Source organism: Eulemur rufifrons, chromosome 17 (genome assembly GCF_041146395.1).
Source record: "Eulemur rufifrons isolate Redbay chromosome 17, OSU_ERuf_1, whole genome shotgun sequence".
NCBI lineage: Eukaryota > Metazoa > Chordata > Mammalia > Primates > Lemuridae > Eulemur > Eulemur rufifrons.
Window position 1 is genome coordinate 9434980 of NC_090999.1, and position 20025 is coordinate 9455004.

At 41.8% G+C, this 20025-nt stretch overlaps 1 protein-coding gene across 1 annotated transcript in view; it reads right to left on the reverse strand.

Annotated features, from left to right (window-relative positions):
- Positions 1-19218, reverse strand: part of DNAH5 (dynein axonemal heavy chain 5) — a 197793-nt gene extending 178575 nt beyond the window's left edge. The window contains exons 1-6 of the mRNA XM_069492049.1: positions 18897-19218; positions 9199-9333; positions 6195-6279; positions 2666-2826; positions 1812-2033; positions 381-518 (exon numbers count right to left, since the gene is read on the reverse strand). Of these exons, the coding sequence (XP_069348150.1) occupies positions 381-518; positions 1812-2033; positions 2666-2826; positions 6195-6279; positions 9199-9333; positions 18897-18953 (798 nt within the window). The 5' untranslated portion in view covers positions 18954-19218. The remainder of the gene's footprint in view (positions 1-380; positions 519-1811; positions 2034-2665; positions 2827-6194; positions 6280-9198; positions 9334-18896) is intronic.
- Between the last annotated feature and the right edge of the window lie 807 nt (positions 19219-20025).

Here is a 20025-nt window from a genome sequence, read left to right on the forward strand (position 1 = left end):
TGTCCACCTTCATTCTTTCATTTAGGGCTTTTCCAAAAATGTTTTTTTAAAGGTTAAGTCTCCAGCTCCCTTTTGGAGGACACACTGAATTAGAAGACTTATCCTCCTACAGCGGTTCTCTCCAAAGTAAATTAGACCTTAAGAAAAAAATTGTGAAGTGCAGCCTTCCAGTGATATAAATATATAAAGTCATTTACTTTCAGCTCTTAGAATTCTTGCTATCTCTTCTTAACTACTGACTGTCTAGGAAAGCCACGCCGAACCTCTCACCTTTTCTAGGATTTACAGTAAAATGCTTAGGCAAATGGAATGCCACCTCCTTCTGTTGGCTAGTTCAGTAACGTGGCACCTGAAACTGATATTTGGTTTCTGAAAATTACCTGTTCCGTCTGTCTGATCCATACTTTCATACAACCCTCTACTTTTTCCAGTATCTCAGGGTTACTAGCCAGAGTCAAGTAGTCCATAGGTTCCTTCAGAGTTTTCAGATCAAATATGTCACACTTTTGAAGGGTCACCTAGTTAAAATGAAAATTAAATAATAAGATGATGCATTTTAAACACACACACACACACACACACACACACACACTGGGCTCTGTGTCTTTCCCTTCTGACAGAGCTCTGGAAAGCCATGGGGGCAGCACGTGCCTCCACCGCGCCCCTGCGTGCCTGTGCTCACACCGCCCAGCCTGGACGGACCTTCTAGCGCTCCTCCCTGGTCCTAAAAGCCCAACAGCCTCCCCCACTCAGAGAGAATGCCCCCTCCCATGTGCAGATCCATCCCACTTTTTAAATATCTCTATTACAATATGAAGTGGAACCATAAGAAAAAACACTGCTTTTCTTAAGAGAGAATGCTAACAATTTCCTTTGATCCAACCTGCATTTTGGTCTTGCCTGCATCATAATTAATCACAAATATAACTCAGATAGATGTTAGCTGAAGTCACCCTGTGTCTATCTGGATAAAATTTGCTCAATTCTCCCACTCCACATACTTTGGAAAGTGTGCTGACCCCCCCCCCAATCTCCCAATATCTCAGTGGGAGCAGTATTCCCTGGAGAAGAGGGGAGAGTGTTACATTGTCATCGTCACCATAGGATCCATTTTGCTACCTCCCATCCATGCCTGGTCTGGGCTCTGTCATCTTCCATTCATTCCTTCATCTCCTCGTCTCTCTCCCCCTCTCTCTCTCTCCCCCCTCCCTCTCTCTCTGACACACACACACACATGCACAGACACATACGAGTGTGCATCCACCACCCTCCACCCCAAGTAATCACAAACACAGACATCGTAGATAGCACAGATCATACATAAGCTAAATCCCACATTTGCCAAACTTATTCTTAAAGGCCCTTTTAGTCATTGGCTGAACCAGGACCTGACCCCTCTTTCCTTCTCCAGCCTCTTTAGGATTTCTTCCCACCTCTACTTGCCACCTGACCACACACACACACACACAGGCACAAACACACCACCCAGCTCCCAAATTCGTTTTATTGTAGGATGCACAGGCATTTCATACTCTTGCCTCTGCAGTCACAGAGGCAAGAGCATGACTGAGTAAAACCTACATCACTGCCCGCATGTTTATGGGACCCCCAAATGCATTAATCATTGCAGACTGTAGCAGTTTAAATCTAGTCACTAGCCTGTCTTGAAGGGTCAATGAAATTGCCTACAAAATTTTTCCAAGATTTGTGACATAGGGAATTAAGACCATCTAAGAGAAGTATCCCACACTTACGCATTATGTTTTTTGACCCTTTGATCATTTTTAAAGGAACAACTTACTCATTCTTACCTTCTCCTTCAAACTCTCCTGTGCGCCCGACAGGATGTTCACAAAGCCTTCTAAGGAGCTCAAGAACTCCTGCCGAATGCTGGATGCTTCCTGAAGGCCCTCGAGCTCACCCCAGCCGTGGCTCGTGGCCCTGAGCGCGGGAAGGAAGATGTCTGACAGCAAACGCCTCATGCTGTTTAACAGGCCTCCATCTGCGGTATCCAACATGTTAAAGCTCACCTCCTGGAAAACAGTTAGGAGACCCGTTGTGAAAATGGTGTGCAACTACAACAGAGCTACTAGGTCATTTCTAAAGGTTGTTAATGAACCAAATACCCAGTAAATTATTAGTTCAACTACCTGGTTAAGAAATAAGCTTTAGACCATTCTCAATTGTAATCACCAAAATAAAAGCACGAAATAAGTAGTAACACCAGATGTTTACCAGTTTATTTGCTCCAAGAAGCTAATGCACTCACTGGGGAGCAGAGAAAACATACACCAATACACTTTACTTTGCACAAAAAAATAAAGTTATACATCTACTTTTGAAATCTTACGTTAAATGCATGAAATTTGCCATTAAGTAAATTATGTATGGAGAATGCCTTTTTAAAAGAAAGATCTCACTGTTAAACACACATGCATAATGTTCTATCAATTTTTGTTAATAAACTGAATATTAAGTCCTCTTACTCCAAAGACTTAAAGAAAATGTCCTCTTAACTGCTTGCTTTAAATGCTTAAAAACATACCTCTTTGAAAGTAGTTTTAGATACTGTCATGAGCACAATGGTTGTCTCCACAGCAGGGACATTTTTGTGCAATTTATGTGATTTTGGTAATTCAGGGTAAACGATGACTCCTGCCCTTACCTGGTGGATGTTCTCAGGGGTGATGGCTTTGGAAGGGTCCGTCCTGATGAAGAACACACACACCCCCGTAAGAGCCACATCTTTCCCCTCGGTCACGAACACCTTAGGTTTTTTAATCTTTCCAGAAACATCATTTGCCCCTCCAGGAGAGCCAAGTTGTCCTACAAATGCAAAAGAATTTTAGTTTCACAAATGCTATTTACATGTATATCCTCTTGGCATGAAGTGTCCTTGTTAAAGTACTGCTGTTGATGACTTGCCCACGTGTCCCAGATGGGACCACCCCTTGAATAATCTCTAGCGTGAGCCCTAAAGAGATCTAAAGGAATAGGTTTGATTCCAGATCATGGGTTCATGTCAAAATTGCTGCTCCAGGAGCAGTAAGAAAGGATGAAGGAGGAGAAAGTATCTATGGCACGTGCTGTGTTCCTGGCCCTCTGCCGGGCACCCTGTGTGCATTACTAACACCCACAACTCTGAGGCAGCTTTGGCCTGTTCCAGGTCAAACAGCCAATAGGTGGCAGAGCCAAAGTCAAAAATCCAGCTCAGACTACACCCTCAGAACCCCTGCTCTCCCAGCTGTCCCTGCTCTGTCACAGTCAGCGTAGACGGTTGGTCACGGCTGCCGTCAGGATGAAGCAGAAACAGGACCACACCCTGATTACTGATGTGTGCTCTACAGTCAGACCCCCGGGACTTCAACCTCGGGCTACACTTCCCAGCCACGTGACCTGCGGCAAGTTACTTCATCTTTCAGTGCCTCAATTTTCGTCTTAAAAATGAGAAGATTAATACTATAACTTAATATCTTGAATTGTTGTGAAGATAAATGAGTTAATACATGTAAAGCCCTTAGAAAAGCATATATAAATACCAGTCCGGTGATTATGATCATTACTAGTATGGGAAAATTCATTTTTGCTTGTCCAAGCATATAGCTCATTGAGTAGATCCTTTAAGCACAGAATATGCTCTGACATATTCCATTGTGTTCTCATCTGCCCAAGAAATGTTTAGACCTTCCAATGAACTGGTAGCTCAGTCAAGATTATTGGGGTGGGAGGATGGTGTAAATGAAGGACTCTGGGGAAGACAGTGAACTGGACACTGAATCCTAAAGCCCTGGGGTTACTCTTGGAGTAATCCTCCCTCTGGCTCTTCCTCCTGATGGTGCTGGGATAGAAAAAGGTATGGTTGGGACTTAGTGAACCCCCAATAAAAATAACTAGAAGATCTCTTTCTCTCTCTCTTTCTCATTCAAAATTGTGTCCCACTTCTGACTAATGCCACCTGGGTCTCATGAGTAATAAAATGTTAGAAAAGAAGTTTCAACGAAGGTACCAACATATGAAAGATATCAGACAACAAAGAGAGTTTTAAGGCTAAAAAATTGTCCCACAGAAATTTCAAAGTAGAACTGAGTAAACATTTCCCCCCCCCCATTACAATCCAAAAAGTTCAAGAAAGTGTAGACTGAGGAAGGATTTTGCAAGGACACTTATGCTATGTAAGGGGTAGGGGTGTGAAGTGTTCCTACTGTTATCTCAGGTCAAGAACGAGATGTCAGCTGTCCCAGTTTGCCCACGACTGAGGGGTTTCCTGGAATGTGGAACATTCCATGCTAAAACCAGGACAGTTGGACATTCTAATCAAGAAACAGGGTCTTCAACCCAACCACCTAAAGAGCCTGATTTATGTCTCCTGGAGTTTAAGAAGAAAATTGAAGGGGATATGACACCGGCCCAGGAAATCTAAACACAATGTGCGGTAAGACAGAGAGAGAGAAGCTGGGCTGAGCTGGGAGCTGACAATACTCTACAGAAGGCAGGGGTGACAGGTATAGTGTTTCCAAGGAGCCAGGTGGGGGCTCCACTGAAAAGAGCCACACTGGAGCCACCTTAAATCTTGCTCAAAAAAAGCACCTGAGGGATAATCAGACAGAGCAAATCGGGCTGGCGTACACCACCAAATTACAGAGGCAGGGGGCAGCGGCTTTCGTGAGGACAGCCCAACATGGGACACACAGCCTGTGCTCCCAGTGGTGACCCTGGGAGAACCCACCACAGGGTCTGCAAGAGCAGGTGGTAGAGGGTGCAAGGTCAGCCAGCTCACAACTGTGCCAGTCTTGAAAAGACTTTCCTGCCCTCCTTACCTCTGGTCTCTGCCCTGCCTCCCAACATGGACAAGGCATGGAAGAAGTTGCGGAAGCAGAGGAGGACCACACACTCCTCTCCCAACTGCAAACTTCAACCTCCAGAGGCCCTGGCTGCGGGGACTGGAGCCTCAAAGGTGAGGATGGGAGAATTTCACTTTTGATCAACTGGACATTTTTTTACTTTTGAACTGAGATTGCATTTGTAATTTGAAATGGCCACAGAATTTTTTTTTAATCTAACAATATCCAGGAATGTCATAGGATTGCCTGAATTTTAATCCAGAGTCAGAAGAGCTACTGCCACTGAAAAGGTTTAAAGGAAGAGTGACAAGCAAAAATAAACTTGCATTTATGTTTACATCGCATGAACCCTTCTTGTTTCGTGTAAAATTTACACAGGAAGGCCAGCTTCACCAGTGCACATCTCATGGAAGAACTCGATATTTCATTTGAGCTTACATTTCGCAATCTGGGGTAGAAATCAAAGCAACTTTCTTTTTTTACACTCAAAACATAATAAACTTTCTGAACACAAAATATCAAATTGATAACTTTGAGAAAATGCCAGTCAGTTAGAATTTGCATGCATAATTTCTTCAGTTCTTACACAAAAAAGCATACTCATACTCTATGCCAAGAGCAATAACCTATTTTCCTTTTTTTTCAAATGGGGCATAAAAGGATACATATGATACTTTAATATATAAAATAATATATTTAATAACATATTCACTATGTTCCTAGTTTGGCCTTAAAAGTTATATTAATCCACTTAAAAGTAGAATAGGATATGCCAGTTGAATCCATAAAAAGATCTGTAAATTTTTTAAGTGAAAATGATGGAAACTGTCACTTGATATTGCTCATTTAAAACAGTCAGTAGAAAATAAATATAATGTGATATCTAACTGAAAAAATGTTAGACTTACTGGCATGTTACACTTGCCAGTTACATGTTATACTTACTGGCAATAATTCCTATGTTAAAAAGAAATAATGCCTGTATAGATGAGAGACATTCATTAGAATTTCTAGAACATAATTACATAGAATGAAGTAGAATATAAGAAAACGAAGTCTCCAAACATAATCTACTTTATTATTCCCTCATGGCCAGCACAGCCTGAGAGGGAAAACAAAACATTCTCCATGAAGTCAGAAGAACCAGGCTAAATACCCACCATTATCTGTCCTCTCTCCTTACGGTGAAGACTGAACCTCTTCCACAGGGCCACCCCCACCACATGTATAGTTCCCCACTTCGCCCCCGGCCCCAGGTGTAAGAGGTCAGTTCTCACCGAGGCTTTCTTCTGCCAGCCACCCTCACATAAATCTAACGACACACTCTGGGTTATGCCACATCAATGCGGATACCTGTTTCTGCTACCTCCACATCCTGATAGTAAAACATGAGGTGACGGAGACCTCCAACTGCAAAAAGTTGACCAATTCTTTCAATCTGGAGGGGAAGAAAAGGCAAGGTAACGACTTTTGTTCTAAATTAGAAATTGCACTTAAGTCAGCATTGTTAGTATTAAAAAGTAAAATTACTATCATCTTTCTTATTCAAACACCACTGTATCTAATGCATCCTAAACAGAAGGGAACATTGTTTTTCAACATAAAAAACCATGAAAGAATAAATGTCTCACCGTAGCAAACATTCATTCAAAAAAAGTAATTTAATTAATTATAGAAATATTTGCTGCATACGCACATTTGAAAAGAGACTGTCCCTCCGTTTTTGCTAATTTCCTAAAGTGTTGAGCTGTTGAAGGCAGATACAAATATAGATGAGTGTTTCATTTTCAGTCAACAGCAGATCATAAAGAGAGAATAAACCTTTCAAAACTCAGTCTAACACACTAGAGATAATTAATATGAAATTGCAATAATCACCAAAAACTGCCATGAGAATGCATCTGACTACAAACATTCCTTCCAGTGGCAACCGAGCACTTAGTCCCACCCACAAGCTTCCCTGTAAGTCCAGAGGTCTGACCCCTGGCCTGCTACCTACATAAGTGCTTGCTTTAAACAGTCAATAGCATAGTCTGGAATTCATATGAGAAGAAAAAGAGTAAAATCTACACACCCATTAGGATGGCTGCCAAAAAAAAAAAAAAAAACAGAAAATAGCAAGTGTTGGTGACGATGTGGAGAAACTGGAACTTTTGTGCACTGTTGGTGAAAATGAAAACTGGTGCCACTGCTATGGAAAACAGTATGGGAGGCTCCTCAAAACATAAAAAATGGAATTTCCATAAGATCCAGCAATTCCACTTCTGTGTATATATCCCAAAGAATTGAAAACAGAGTCTCAAAGAGATATTGGTACACCTGTGTTCATGGCAGCATTACTCACAATAGCTTCCACAAAAGCTGGAAGCCACGGATGAATGGATAACAAAATTCATTCAGCCTTAACAAGCAGGGAAATTCTGACATATGCTACAACAGGGAGGAACCTTGAAACCATCATGCTAAGTGAAATAAGCCAATCACAAAAAGACAAATACTGTATGACTCCACTTACACGAGGTACCTAGAGTACCCAAGTTCCTGGAGACAGACAGCCAGTGGTGGTTGCCAGGGGCTGGACAGAAGGGGGATTGGGGAGTTGCTGTTAAACAGGTTGCTGTTTGGAAGGTTAAAAAAACAGTGGAGGTTCTGAAGATTCGTTGCACAGCAATGTGAATGTATTTACCACTATCAAACTGCACATTTAAGATGGTTAAGATAGTAAATTTTATGTTGTGTGTACTTTACCACAACATAAAATAATTTTTTAAAGGATAAAATCTAGACTGAAAATTTAAGTGTGAAAATAAGCCCCCTTCCATTTCCACCATGCTATAGATAACATGTTAAACTGTTTTCTTTGTTACATTTCCTTGATTGAGGATGCCACAGGGATGAAAGGACTCACTGAGATTATCTTCCAGTCCAAGAATGTCGTGATGGAGATGCCTCCATCGCAGCCAGTACTGACACTCCCTCCCCTCTAGCCTTGCTCGAGAGCCTCAGCCAGATGCTTTCTTAAACCTCCAGATTCTGACGTTCATGCATTCTGAACTTGACACAGCAGTTTGACTTGGGATTTGTACAGATCCGAACTTTTGCCCACGTATTCCACCTGCATTACCCCAAATCCGGTTATCTAGATTGGGAAACAGAGACGAGTCAAGCCTTTCTTCTCTGGCACAATCTCCCCAAATGGCCCTGTCTCCTCCTATGTCTCCATGTTTGGGGAATAATGTTACCACCCTCCTGGTGTTATAAAGATTAAGTGAGATCATAGAAGAAAATCACTGAGAATAGGGCCTGACACATGGTAAACGTTGAAATGTTAGTTATGAGGAGAAGGAGAAAGAGGAAGAGAAGGACATTTCCTCAGCTCCTGCTTGGTTCACCCTGGAGTTTACACATTTTAGTGTTATCCACCCTTAATTGTTCCCCTGACTCCTATTAACCCCCCAGAAGGGCCCAGCAGGAAGGAACAAAGCCAGTGATGAGCTGGAGCTGCTTGTACTGGCCCGTGAGATCCAATTGATCACAACTCTTTCCAACTCAGCACTCAGTAACATCATGACGCTGGGCTTAAAACAGCCAGGGCAGTAGTATTTACACCACAGAAATCAGCAAATGCTCAAACTAGGCCTCTTCCCCCACAACCCTGCCCAAAGCCAGTTGTTAAACATTTACAAGCCTACCACCAAAAAGGATTATCAATATGGTGTGCCACCCTGGCAATAAAAAGGGCTTGCTTGCTTTTTCTCATGTCAAATTAGTTTTAAAAAAAAAAAATCATATTATAGGGCTCCTGATATGCCTTTCTCACAGCCCAGGAAATTATATCTTCCCATATTTTGGCCTTCCCCAACCAAAATCAGTTCACACCCGGGGTTTTGGAGAGAAATCATAGCAGAAAATGGAAGCCCAGGCTAGGAACAAAGGAAACCAGATTCAGCTGCCAAACCAAAGTCAAAGCCAGAAAATCATGGCACACTTTAGTCTCCAATCCTAAGACAGGATAAATGCAAAACAAGATTAATCAGCAGCTTGAGAAGAGACTGTGTTCCCCAACCTCAGATCCCAAAATGGCACGAGAGCCCAGCTTCACTGCATGCAGAGAGATGCAGACATTGCCACCAGAATCGTGGAACTCATATGACAACTATGAGCTCCCCTATTCAATGTGGAGAGCGGAAGAGTCCTAAGCTCATTGTGTCACTACCGGTATGGAGTCAGAATAAAGCCCTGTCCATGTTGAAACAGACACCCTCTGAGGCGCAGCACAGGGTCCTGCAAAAGGACAGTGTCACTGACAGTCTGTGCCTGCCATAATCAAGTCAGTGAGAACCCAAACGCATCACACCTGATTCCCCTCGAGAATGGCATCCTCCACTTCAGCTTTGTTGAGGTCCAAACAGGAAGCCACGATCGCAAATAAGTAGTCATGCCTGGCATCCAAAAGAGCCCGCCTGGCCTCTTTCTCTTCCTTCAGTCTTTGCTAAAAGAAAAGAATAAAAACGTTACATGGTAACTGCTGTTCTCAAATGGATTCATTTGGTAATAATTTCATGCTATTGTTGTTTTTTCAAGTCTTAGGTATTCAGATAACAGACAACTTAATGGTACCAGTTTTTATGTACTATCTTCTATTTTTAGAAATAATGTTATTTCTCTTATGAAAATAAGGTGTGCTCATTGTGTTGAAATTACTTAATACAGAGAAGCAAAAAGAAGAGATAAAAATCATCTGCCATCCAGCAATTATTACTGTTAACATTTTGTTCTAAATCTTTACAGACTTATTTCTATGCATATATAAGCATTCAACAGATAAACCAAAAAAAAAGAGATCCCCATTTTTGTAAACATTTTCCTAAGCCATTAAAGTAATATTTTTCTACACTAGCTCCTACCTTTATCGTCTGTCTATACATTCACGTGTGGTCTTGAAATTAACTTCTGAACGCCAGTACTTACTTTTTGACTATCAATTGTTAATTATAATAATAAAGCGTGCTTAATGAAACTGATGCTGGCAGTTTGAAGCATATCTTTTTTTATGTTCTATGTCCATATAAACATATGCAAACATATACACACATCTATATTTATATTTATATCCTACCATAAAATTTTTTACGCATTTCTCCCTTAACAGTACATCACAGACTTCTTTCTAGTTTAATACAAATTACTCCAACCTGTGTAATAGCTGCAAAATATTCAATATGGATATACCATAATTTATTCAACTATTTTGTCATTGGAGGACAGTCATCTTCCAATCCATTTCCTGGAATAAATACATTATCTTTAATGCCAATCAGTAGCTCCCACTAGGAAGAGGAAAGGTAGCCCCTCTGGGTCCCTTTTAATCAACAAACATTTATTAAACCCCAAATATGCACCAGCACTGTAGAGGCTAACACTACCCAGTAACCTCAAAAAAGGTCGTGGCCTGGCTGGCAAGATGTGAGCTGAAAATGTAAATATGACAATGACAGTTGCTTCAGGGGTATCAAATTTATGGGTCTCCAAATGCAGAAGCATTTATGGGTCTTCAGAGAAGGCACAAAAAAGAGGATCTCCCACTGTAGCCTGGGGTTGAGGAGGAGTAGAGGTGGGGATGGCAGGAGAGCTTTCAGGAGGAGGTGGCTCAAGCCTAGGGCTAAAGCAAGGATGGCCATCCTACTAGGACACAGGCCTTTCTGCACATGCAAAGACCGCGAGGCATAAAAAAAATAGCACATTCTGGAAACCACAAGGCAGTCAGGCTGCCTGAACAGAAAAGGACTAGAAAACATAATAGGAAATGTGAAAAAAAAGTCAGATCATAAAATATTTTGCAAACCACATTAGAAAGTTTAAATGTTATCTGAAGTCCACGGAGAATCACTGGTGAGTTTTAAATCAGGAGAGAGATGTTTAGCTGTCTGTGCAGCATGGAAAAATCCATCATTCTGACAGCAGTGTGGAAAGTGGATTGGAGCGACGCGAGCCTGGAGGCAGTCAGGTGGGTTGCGGTGGCATTCCCAGAGACTGAGATTCAGCCCAGGCTGAAGCAACACAACCATGAGAGGCGCTTTTGGACGTGTTGCATTTAGAGGTGAGTCGATACCCAGGGAGACATGGCGGACAGACCACTGGAAATGTGGATCTGGAGTTCAGGGGAAATAGCACTGCAGATACAGACATGCATGCAGGTTCTCAATCCAGCACAATGACTTTATGGGCCAGATCATTCTCGGTGTGAGGGGCAGTCTGTGTGTGCCGTGAGACTGTTAGCAGCATCCTTGGTGTCTAACTTCTAGATGGCAGAAGATCCCCACCACCAAGTTGTGAGGATGAAAAATATCTCCAGACATTGCCAAATGTCCCCTCTGGGACAAAATCACCCCTCCGTTGAGAACCACTGATATGACATAGACATAGACATAGGGAGACACAGATAAATAACATTGTCAATATAAAAGCAACGATGTGAATGGTATCTTTTGAAGTTGTACAGTACAGAAACTGCAAAACTATGTCAGCAGCCCTTTCATCCAGCAGATGGTACATGCATGCTAATTATTCAATAAATATTGGTCAAATGATTAAATAAATCAAAGTTTAAACCATGAATGCAGATATGATTTTCTAACCAAGATATGGAGATGAAAAGACAACGAGGTGAAGAAAATTGGGAAACGCCAACATGCCGGGAGCAAGGAGAGAAAGAAGTGCAAATGGAGAAGGCTACGGATGAATGTGCAGAGAGATAGAAAAGGAACCGGGAAGCAGCAGCATCAGTAAACCACAGAGAGTGGCAATTGTATTAATGCTACAGAGATGGGCTGGGTTGGTTGGGATAGCTTTAGGGATTGTGTTTACAAGATGACTGCAGCATCCCATAGCTCTTTTGTGATGTGATTATGCCACTAACCTGTCAAGAAATAGACTGTATTTCCCCTCCCCTTGAATTTGCAAGCTCTATGACCAGTTTTGATCAAAAGAATCTGGGGGGAAGTGAGACAAGAAAACTTCCTAGGCTATCCTTAGGAGATCTTCAGCTTTTGCCTTTGCACTTGGAATGCTCCCTCAGAACTCAGCCACCATGTTGTGAGAAGCTCAAGCCACTGGGGAGACCACATGGAGGAGAAACCAAAACATTGTGGTCAACAGCCTCATCTGACCTCCTAGCTGACCCCAGCACCAGCTTGCAGCCATCTGAGTAAGCTAGCTTGGATGTTCCAACCTGGTTAGCCCTAGAGAGGACTGCAACTCAGCCAATGCCACCTGCAGCAGAAGAACTGCTCGGCTGAGCCCACTCACTCACAGGATCAAGAGATGATTGCTGCTGCTTCAGGCCCCTGAGTTCCGTGTGGTTGTTAAGCAACAATATATAATGCTCTAGTTAGAATAATTTCATTGGTTGGACAGAAAGCAAATGGATGTAGACTTGAGAAAAAGATGATTAAGAAAAAAGAAATATACAGATACTGAATATAAGCTACTCTTTCCAGAAAGTTGGCTCTAAAGCAATTGAAGAGTCATTGCTAGACCTATGCAATTCACATTCATTTCTCTGAACTTGGAGGACTACCTGTGAGATGACTTTGTTGGAGCGGTGGGAGGAACGATTAAAGTTTAAAAAAAATACAGTCTAACTATTTTATTGCCATTTTTCTAAAAAGGAACTATTATAACACAAGTCCTAACATAAAGTATACATTCCATAAATGTCAAATAGAAGTCAATTTAAACCTCTTTTCAAATGTCACTAAAACCAGGAAGATGTCCTGTTGTTTTGAATTGTTTTCTACCTTCCTGGCAGGGAGAAATAAAAGACTTTTCTGGAAGTGATCTCTCTGAATTTGTACTAAATGTCTTCAACAGCTTGAGAACATGGAGGTCAACCAGGGAGCCAGGAATCCAGCAACAAAACAAAGAAATGGCAAATGCTCAGTAGCCAAAAAAACAAAAGAAAAAGGAAAAGAAAAGAAGTAGAGAGCCAGAAGATTCAAGATGTAAAGCAACTGAAGGCTTCTAAATAATACAGAGATTTAAATAAGATTCTGCCATGGTAACACATTACTCTATGGCCCAATTGTATAAGATTTCGGAAGGGAAAAAAATATTCTAATGAAGGAAAAGAGAGATCAGTCCCTAAAACAGAACCCTAATTATTCTATTTTTACTTAAATGTCCCAGAAGAAGGAAACTTGCAAAGCAGTTTTATGTATACAAAGCAAATTATCAACATGTTTTTAAAGCAAATGTTTTCATAAGCTGTATTAATGAGCATGTTAAGACTTGAATATGGTCTTACTTAAGCTCATTGTTCTGTCACCTAAAGACAAGTAACATGAAGTCAACCCCAGTGCCATGTAGATGAAAGACCACAGTGTTTATCAGTCTCAGCTTTCATTGCATTACACCAAAGTATCCTGATAATATGAGATTTATTTTTCACCACCACAATAAAGTCAATAATGTCAAACAAATATTTGGTGATCAGAGCAGTGCATTATCAATCCATAAACTCAGCCCTGCAGCTTTCTGGTTGCTATGGAACTGCAGCAACAAGCAGTCAGGTGACTGGCTGTCTGGAGCTGGCTTGTCCCGCTGGCCTTGGAAACGGCTAGGATACTTGGAGAGTGAAGGCATAATGGGATTAAGATTAAAACGTTGTCTGCAATTTGTGACAAGGTGTGTCATCACCACCTGCGAATGGGAGAGTGGAGAGTGGCTAATGTACTACCTGACAAGAAAGGAGCACTGCCTCCCAGGCAGGGCCATCTCCATACACAAAGAGCACTGGTGTCAGAGTGGGCTGGTAGGTTCTAGTCCCAGCTCTGCCACTCATTGTCACATCTATCATTGAACAGTCCCCTCAACTCCAAAATCAAAGCGTTGGACTAGGTGACAACCAAGGTCCATTTTTTTCTCTAACATGTGGGCTACTTCTCATTGGTTTAAAAATTAATACAAACTGCAGACTTGAGATTTTAAAATGCAAATCCTAATGAAAACCCCAATGCTATGTGCTTTCAGAAGGCTCGGTGATTTTCTCTCAGAACTAATCCATTCACCCAATTTTGTTTTAAATACTAACCTTTGCCTTTAACTCTGCAGAACCAAAGCCTATATGTTTATATACACATACTGTGTATAAACTACACACATGGTCAGTGTTTCATTTTGGCTCTAGGTTGATAATCCTCAACTACATGGGAGCCCTTAAAGAAATGAAGATAAAAGTAAAACGGAGATAAAAGTCCCAACTTGAAAGATGTTTGTGAGGATGAAACTGCATGTGGTCTGAGATGATACTAAATCAACCATTGATAGCACTTGAATTAAAATGGCATGACTGAGAATTTGACCGTGGACATCAAAATTTAGGTGAAATAAAACTTTTTAATAATGATTTTTTGAATTATACAAATGTTCAGGCTCCCTCCACCCTTAGAAAGTGCCGCCTTGTTGGCAGGTTTGTCTCTGACCAAACACACCCCACTGAGCTTGTTGGCAGCCAGTACAAGTGGATGGAGGATGGGGCTACTGGGCCTCAGAGCCCCTTTTTGTCTGAGCAGGGACACCCTTTCCCCAAACTCTCCTGAAGGGTGCATTTTGCATCGTTTGCCCTGGTTGCGTTGCTAGCTATGCCATTCAGAGCCCTCTTTGCAAAGTTAACCCCATTCCATGCCTTCCAACAGAGAAAAGCCTCCCTCTCTGTCTTCCAGCTTTTCTGCTTCAGCCCACAGGGCCCCATTTCCTCTCGCAGCCTTTCCAAGAGAGGAGAGGCTGCTCTGTGATGCTTCCCAGCCCATCCTAACCTGCTCTTTAATTGGCTGGGAGAACCACAATTTAGAAACTCTCGACTCCTAACTGTACTTTCACATCTTGCCTTTCTTTTCTTACTCCCCTTTCATTTCATTTTTCCAGGTGAAGGGCCACAGCTGCAGAGGAAGCCGGCACCTCCTTCCCGAATTAAGAACCCTTCAGCAAAGTGGTTTCCGGAAGGGAAGGAGACTCCACGCTGGCTAATCCCACTCACAGCAGGTGCTTTAGTGAAGCCCTCGCTTATTTAACAAGAGCCCGCTCCCCTCTACTGCAAAGAGCCAGCACTTAAAAGTACGGTACCCATCAATTTTCTTGTGTCCAGGAATAAGCTCTGGAATCTTGTCTATTGTCACTGAAGTTTTCAGGGTCCCTAAACCTCCCCATGGACTAACTCTCTTACCTCTCATTCTTTCCAGGCAAATGAAAGATTCTCTCTTTGTCATTTACTGTGTGTGAATTTCCACCCAGGCCAACCCAAAACCTACTGTACATATATCCCCACCACCACAAGCTCCTGTCATTCCATCATCCAAATTCTAACTTGGAGTTTTTTTTCTGCACACCGCATTTCTGGACCTGAAATTATACTCTGTGGACCTTCACATGGCCATATATTCTATCTTCCCCTAGCCCCACAGTGGTTTCACTTTAAAAGCAGAAATACCTCTCCTGTAGAAGTCCAAGAGTTCCCTCTGGCAGTACAGGCTGGCTTTCACCCATATGCTCAAAATATATATGTCATCATTCACATGATATACGGCACAGGACTGAAATTCCCAAACTTCCCTCGCTCATACAACAGACCATTGTGCTTAAAACTGGCTCCTTGTTAGAATCACCTGGGAGCTATAAAATACTGATGCCTGGGCCCCCACCTGTAAGAAGCTCTGATTTACCTGGTCAGGAGGGGGACCCAGTCATCGGTATTTCTCAAAAGCTCCCCTGGTAATTCCAATGTGCAGCCCAGCCTGAGCTCACAGCTCTAAAGGGAGTCCTTTTATGACTTGATCACGATTGATTGGTATGACTAGGTTTTCACTTGAGGTAGGAACTCAGAGAAAGTCCAAGGGCATAAATTGTGGGTCCTTCTAATTCTAGATCTCTTTTCTCCTTAATGGAATTGTGCAAAAATTGAATAATAGGAAAAAGAAATTCAGCTCTAAACTCCACGGGATCTAGAAGGGTTCTTGCCCGCCATACCACGGAGCACAGCACTTGGTACAAAGTAGGCATTCAAGAGATATTTGTGGAATGGAGGGATTTTGCACATCACATAGAGTCACATTCTCCCAGGGTCTAGCTGTGGCATAATTACAATGTGGGCAGCTTCGGGCCTTGCCCTGTTAAGGCTACAGGGTGCTCACTGCGCCTTAACACGCCGCCCCTTTTCCCTCCCCACTTCCCAGCTAAATCCTAGGGCCATTCACCTGCCAGTGCTCCAAGAAAATTGGTTTGACCTGATCCGTGTGAAATTTGTTGACCAAACCAAACAGGTCTGGGACTATTAACAGATGCTGCTGAAAATTCTCTGTCTTTTTTTGTAAGAGAATAACAAAACTGACAGCCTTTCAGATTTCAAAGGATATCTGAGAGCAAAGATTCTTTTTGTCTTGGCTTCTACTGTGCACCCACAGAAACAATAGCTGCCCTCCTGCAGAGTTTCCCAGCAGGGGAAGGAGGGTCCTTCCCTCCCTTCCCCCACAGCTTCTCCCCACAAGAGAAGCACTGTTTACAGAAAATCCTAGCAATCTGAAAGTCCATGAGCAACAGTATTCCCTAGCATAAATATATACAGTATAAAACACGAACACTATGTATTCCTGCAGTGGGGAAAAAACTTTTCTCCATTTTTAAACCAGCTTTGCAATTAGGTGAATTTAATAGCCAAGAGGACTATCATATATCTTGCAAGTTGTTCTTTTTTCTAAAAGTTAACAAAGTCAACCAACAAAATGACATATTTCAGTTTCATTTTAGGGAAGTAAAGAAAAGCAAAAACCACAAGTCTGGAATTCATGTCTGTTGTACACATGTAACTTAGGACTAAGAATTCTTTATCTACGAGAAAAGCAGAAAAAAGACAGACATCAGATCTGGACCATATTTTTGCAAATAAGTGAGTGAACATATACAGAATTACTCCAAGTTTTTTCATTGAAAATAAGTAGTGTTTATTATTACAAAAGAAAAGATATGGCTTGACTTTTCTAAACCCATGGAGCTTATGGCATATTTGGTTGTTAGTGGCATGGATATTTACGGATAAAGTCAATTATCATATTACGGTAAACTAATTATAATATAGCATCATTACAATAATAGTTTCAGACCAAGGTTAAACAAATACAGACTTGATAGTTTTTATCTAACTTTGGAATCTTTCTCATTTTTCATTTCAGGTCACAAAGTTATAATTCAATAAACTGTCATATCAGTTGACAAAGATTCCTTACTCGGCCAACTTTAGTCAGGCTCCTGAACCTTCTCTTAGGCCTATCTGTGCACTTGTTTGTAAAAATCCAGTTTTAGCAAAAAAACCCTACTCAGTCAGTTTGGCAAGAAACCTGTCCCCCAATATCTGATGGAGTTCCTCATCCTCCACCATGCCCCAGGGGGTGTCTGATCACCCTGGCCTGTCTTCAGCAAGAATCCTGTTAAGTCAGGTTGGCCAAAATCTCCCCTCACTCCTGATTTTTCTTCTGGGCAATTTTCCATCCACTGACCCCCACCCTGCTCCATGGCTGCAAATTCCCAGTTGCACAGGCTGTATTCAGAGTTAAGCCCAATCTCTCTTCCCTCTTGTATAAGTCCTTATACCTATCTTGATGGTCCCAAATAAAGTCTTACTTACCATGTTTTAACAAATATCTATTAAGATAATTCTGTTAATATCCTACTTCAGTGGAATGAACCAAACCAGCATCCTAACTCCATAAATGAAACCTCCAAAATACTTAACTTCCTCTCAAAATACAGCTCATGTCAAAGAAGAATCTAATTCATTAGTTACACCTGAGATTTTATAATCAATTGCAATGTTTCAGACTTGGTACTGAAGTAGAGGAAAAATGTTCAGACTGGTGAAATGTTTAATTCATTCCATTTATTCCACAAGCATCTATGAAGGTGTATTAGATGCCAAGCTCTGTGTTAAGGGAAGGTTGTTTAAAAATGAAGAGGATGGCACCCCTGCCCTCTAGGACCCACAGCCTAGCAAGGGAAAGACACAGGTAGACAAATGTCGTTTCACCACGGTAATGTGACAAGGACTTTCTAAGACATAGGAGTGAAGTGCTGAGGGGGTACATGGAAGGAAGCTCTCACCTCCTCCTCAAAGTGTCAGGAGAGGCTTTCCAGAGGGGGCAACACTTGCACCGGTCTTTTAAGTCTTTTCCAGCAAGTAAGTTTAGGTGCTTGGCTGGAAGAACCCTGGGAAGGAAGCATCCGAATCATGGGGCTTGGGCAAGTGAGGGGTGGCAGGTGGTGGAGGACATAGCAAATGCAGAGACAGTGTTCCTGCTCTTGTGGTAAAACAACAGGCTAGCTGGAATCATGTAGGCTGCTGGGGATACAGAAAAAGATACAGTGATCAAGCCTGGTAGGAAGCATGGGTTAGTGTTGAAAACAGAATCCTAGAGAAACCTCCAGTTTTTTCCAATATTAATTGGCAGTAGAAGGAGTTCCAAATCCCTTTCTGAGCATTTGCATAATAAAGAGCTACTGAGTGGAGCCCTGTGCTAGGGAAACATTCTTCAGTGTGACTTCCAAATGCACAACCTTGCATCTCACTATCTGTGACCTCATTTCCAGGCTCACAGAACAGGAGAGTGATTTCAAAGAGCCTAGAAGACTTGCAGCCTAGAATCTGCCTTAACTGCCTCGAATCACCAATAAAAGTTTACGGGATTGAAAGAATACAAAGTTCCCAAACCACCCTGAATGTGTTTCTTGCCCCAGGCAAGAATCTTCCCAAAAGATGCAGCATCAATTTCTACACACAGTTATAGTTTCGTTAGCAATGTGCAGAAAAGCCTACGGATGCAAATCTTTTTTTTTTATTTGAAATATCAATGTGTAGCAGTATGCACCCTGCAAAAATTAGTAAACAAACATCTTTCTCACAAACTCATCAGTGTATAACTTTGAGCTTTTGTTAGGTATTTTTCCACCCAGGTGTGAGAGATGATAATCCACAACACGGGCAAACTTAACAGTCAACAAACAGCTCCTTACCGTTAAAACTCGGGTGACACTCTGCTTCCAGAGCTGTCTCCTCCCGATCCTAAACATCACAGCAGTCTGTACAGCGTATGGACCTGCCAGAGTCAGCTTTTCCAGAATGGTCTTCTAACTCCTGGGAGGCGTACTCATCACCCAGCAGGCTTTCAAATGGAAAGTCCCTGAAGGACTGGAATTTCACTTCTCCATCTCTAATTTGCACATAGTATTCATTATGTTCACAGAATAAAAATTAAAAGTCCACCTATACTACCCAAGTTTTCCTTCTAGAGTCTCTGCCCTATGCCTCTCCTCTTTTCCAAAGGCTTGTGTTGTTAGGGTAATACTGTTTGTACACAATGCAGTTTAACTATGCCTCCTAATCATGTTTATCAACCCAACAAAGCATTTTAACTGCTCGGTTGCAACACAACTTCTGACGCTCTTTTAATTCTGCAAACTGCCAACAATAAGCTTGAGTCCATAGAGATTTTTAAGTAGTTTCTTTGAACAATGAGAAACTTTAAACCACATCAAAATCAAAAGTAGAGAAGCCACAGCTCTGAATATATTGCTCAAGTCAAGAAATTCAGTCATGCTTTGTCTAAACAACTTTTCGAGCACAAATTCTCTGCCAGCATTGTGACTAATTGTGACTAATTGCCAGATTGGCTAATTGTGACCCAAAGGAGCCATTTTTCTCCCCCATAAAGAACTAGAAGACTATTTCGTATGCAAATAGCAAATGATGTTCATAAATTACTTGTGCTCACACAGTTGCACATACACATAAGCCAGGGTAGTGCATTCTACGTAGCTAAACATCTTGATCATCCTTACTGTGAAGATATGACAGGAAACACTGCCAAGTGCTTTAAGAGACTTCTTACGTAGGTTTCTCTCATCAAAACGAGTAGGGCAGGACATTTAAGGTTGGGCTTGCTGAACCCATGATTTAGTCCTTGGAATTCAAGGTCAAGCAACACAAATCCTATTAGGTCATCTAAGGATAATCACGAAATTGGGAACTCATCCTGGTAATACCCTGCTATTCAACCTATTAGAGATTGACTTAAAAGCCAGGTAATTTTATCTCAGAGTATGGGAGATTCAACTGGTGAACAGCCAATGCTAGGTTGTGGCC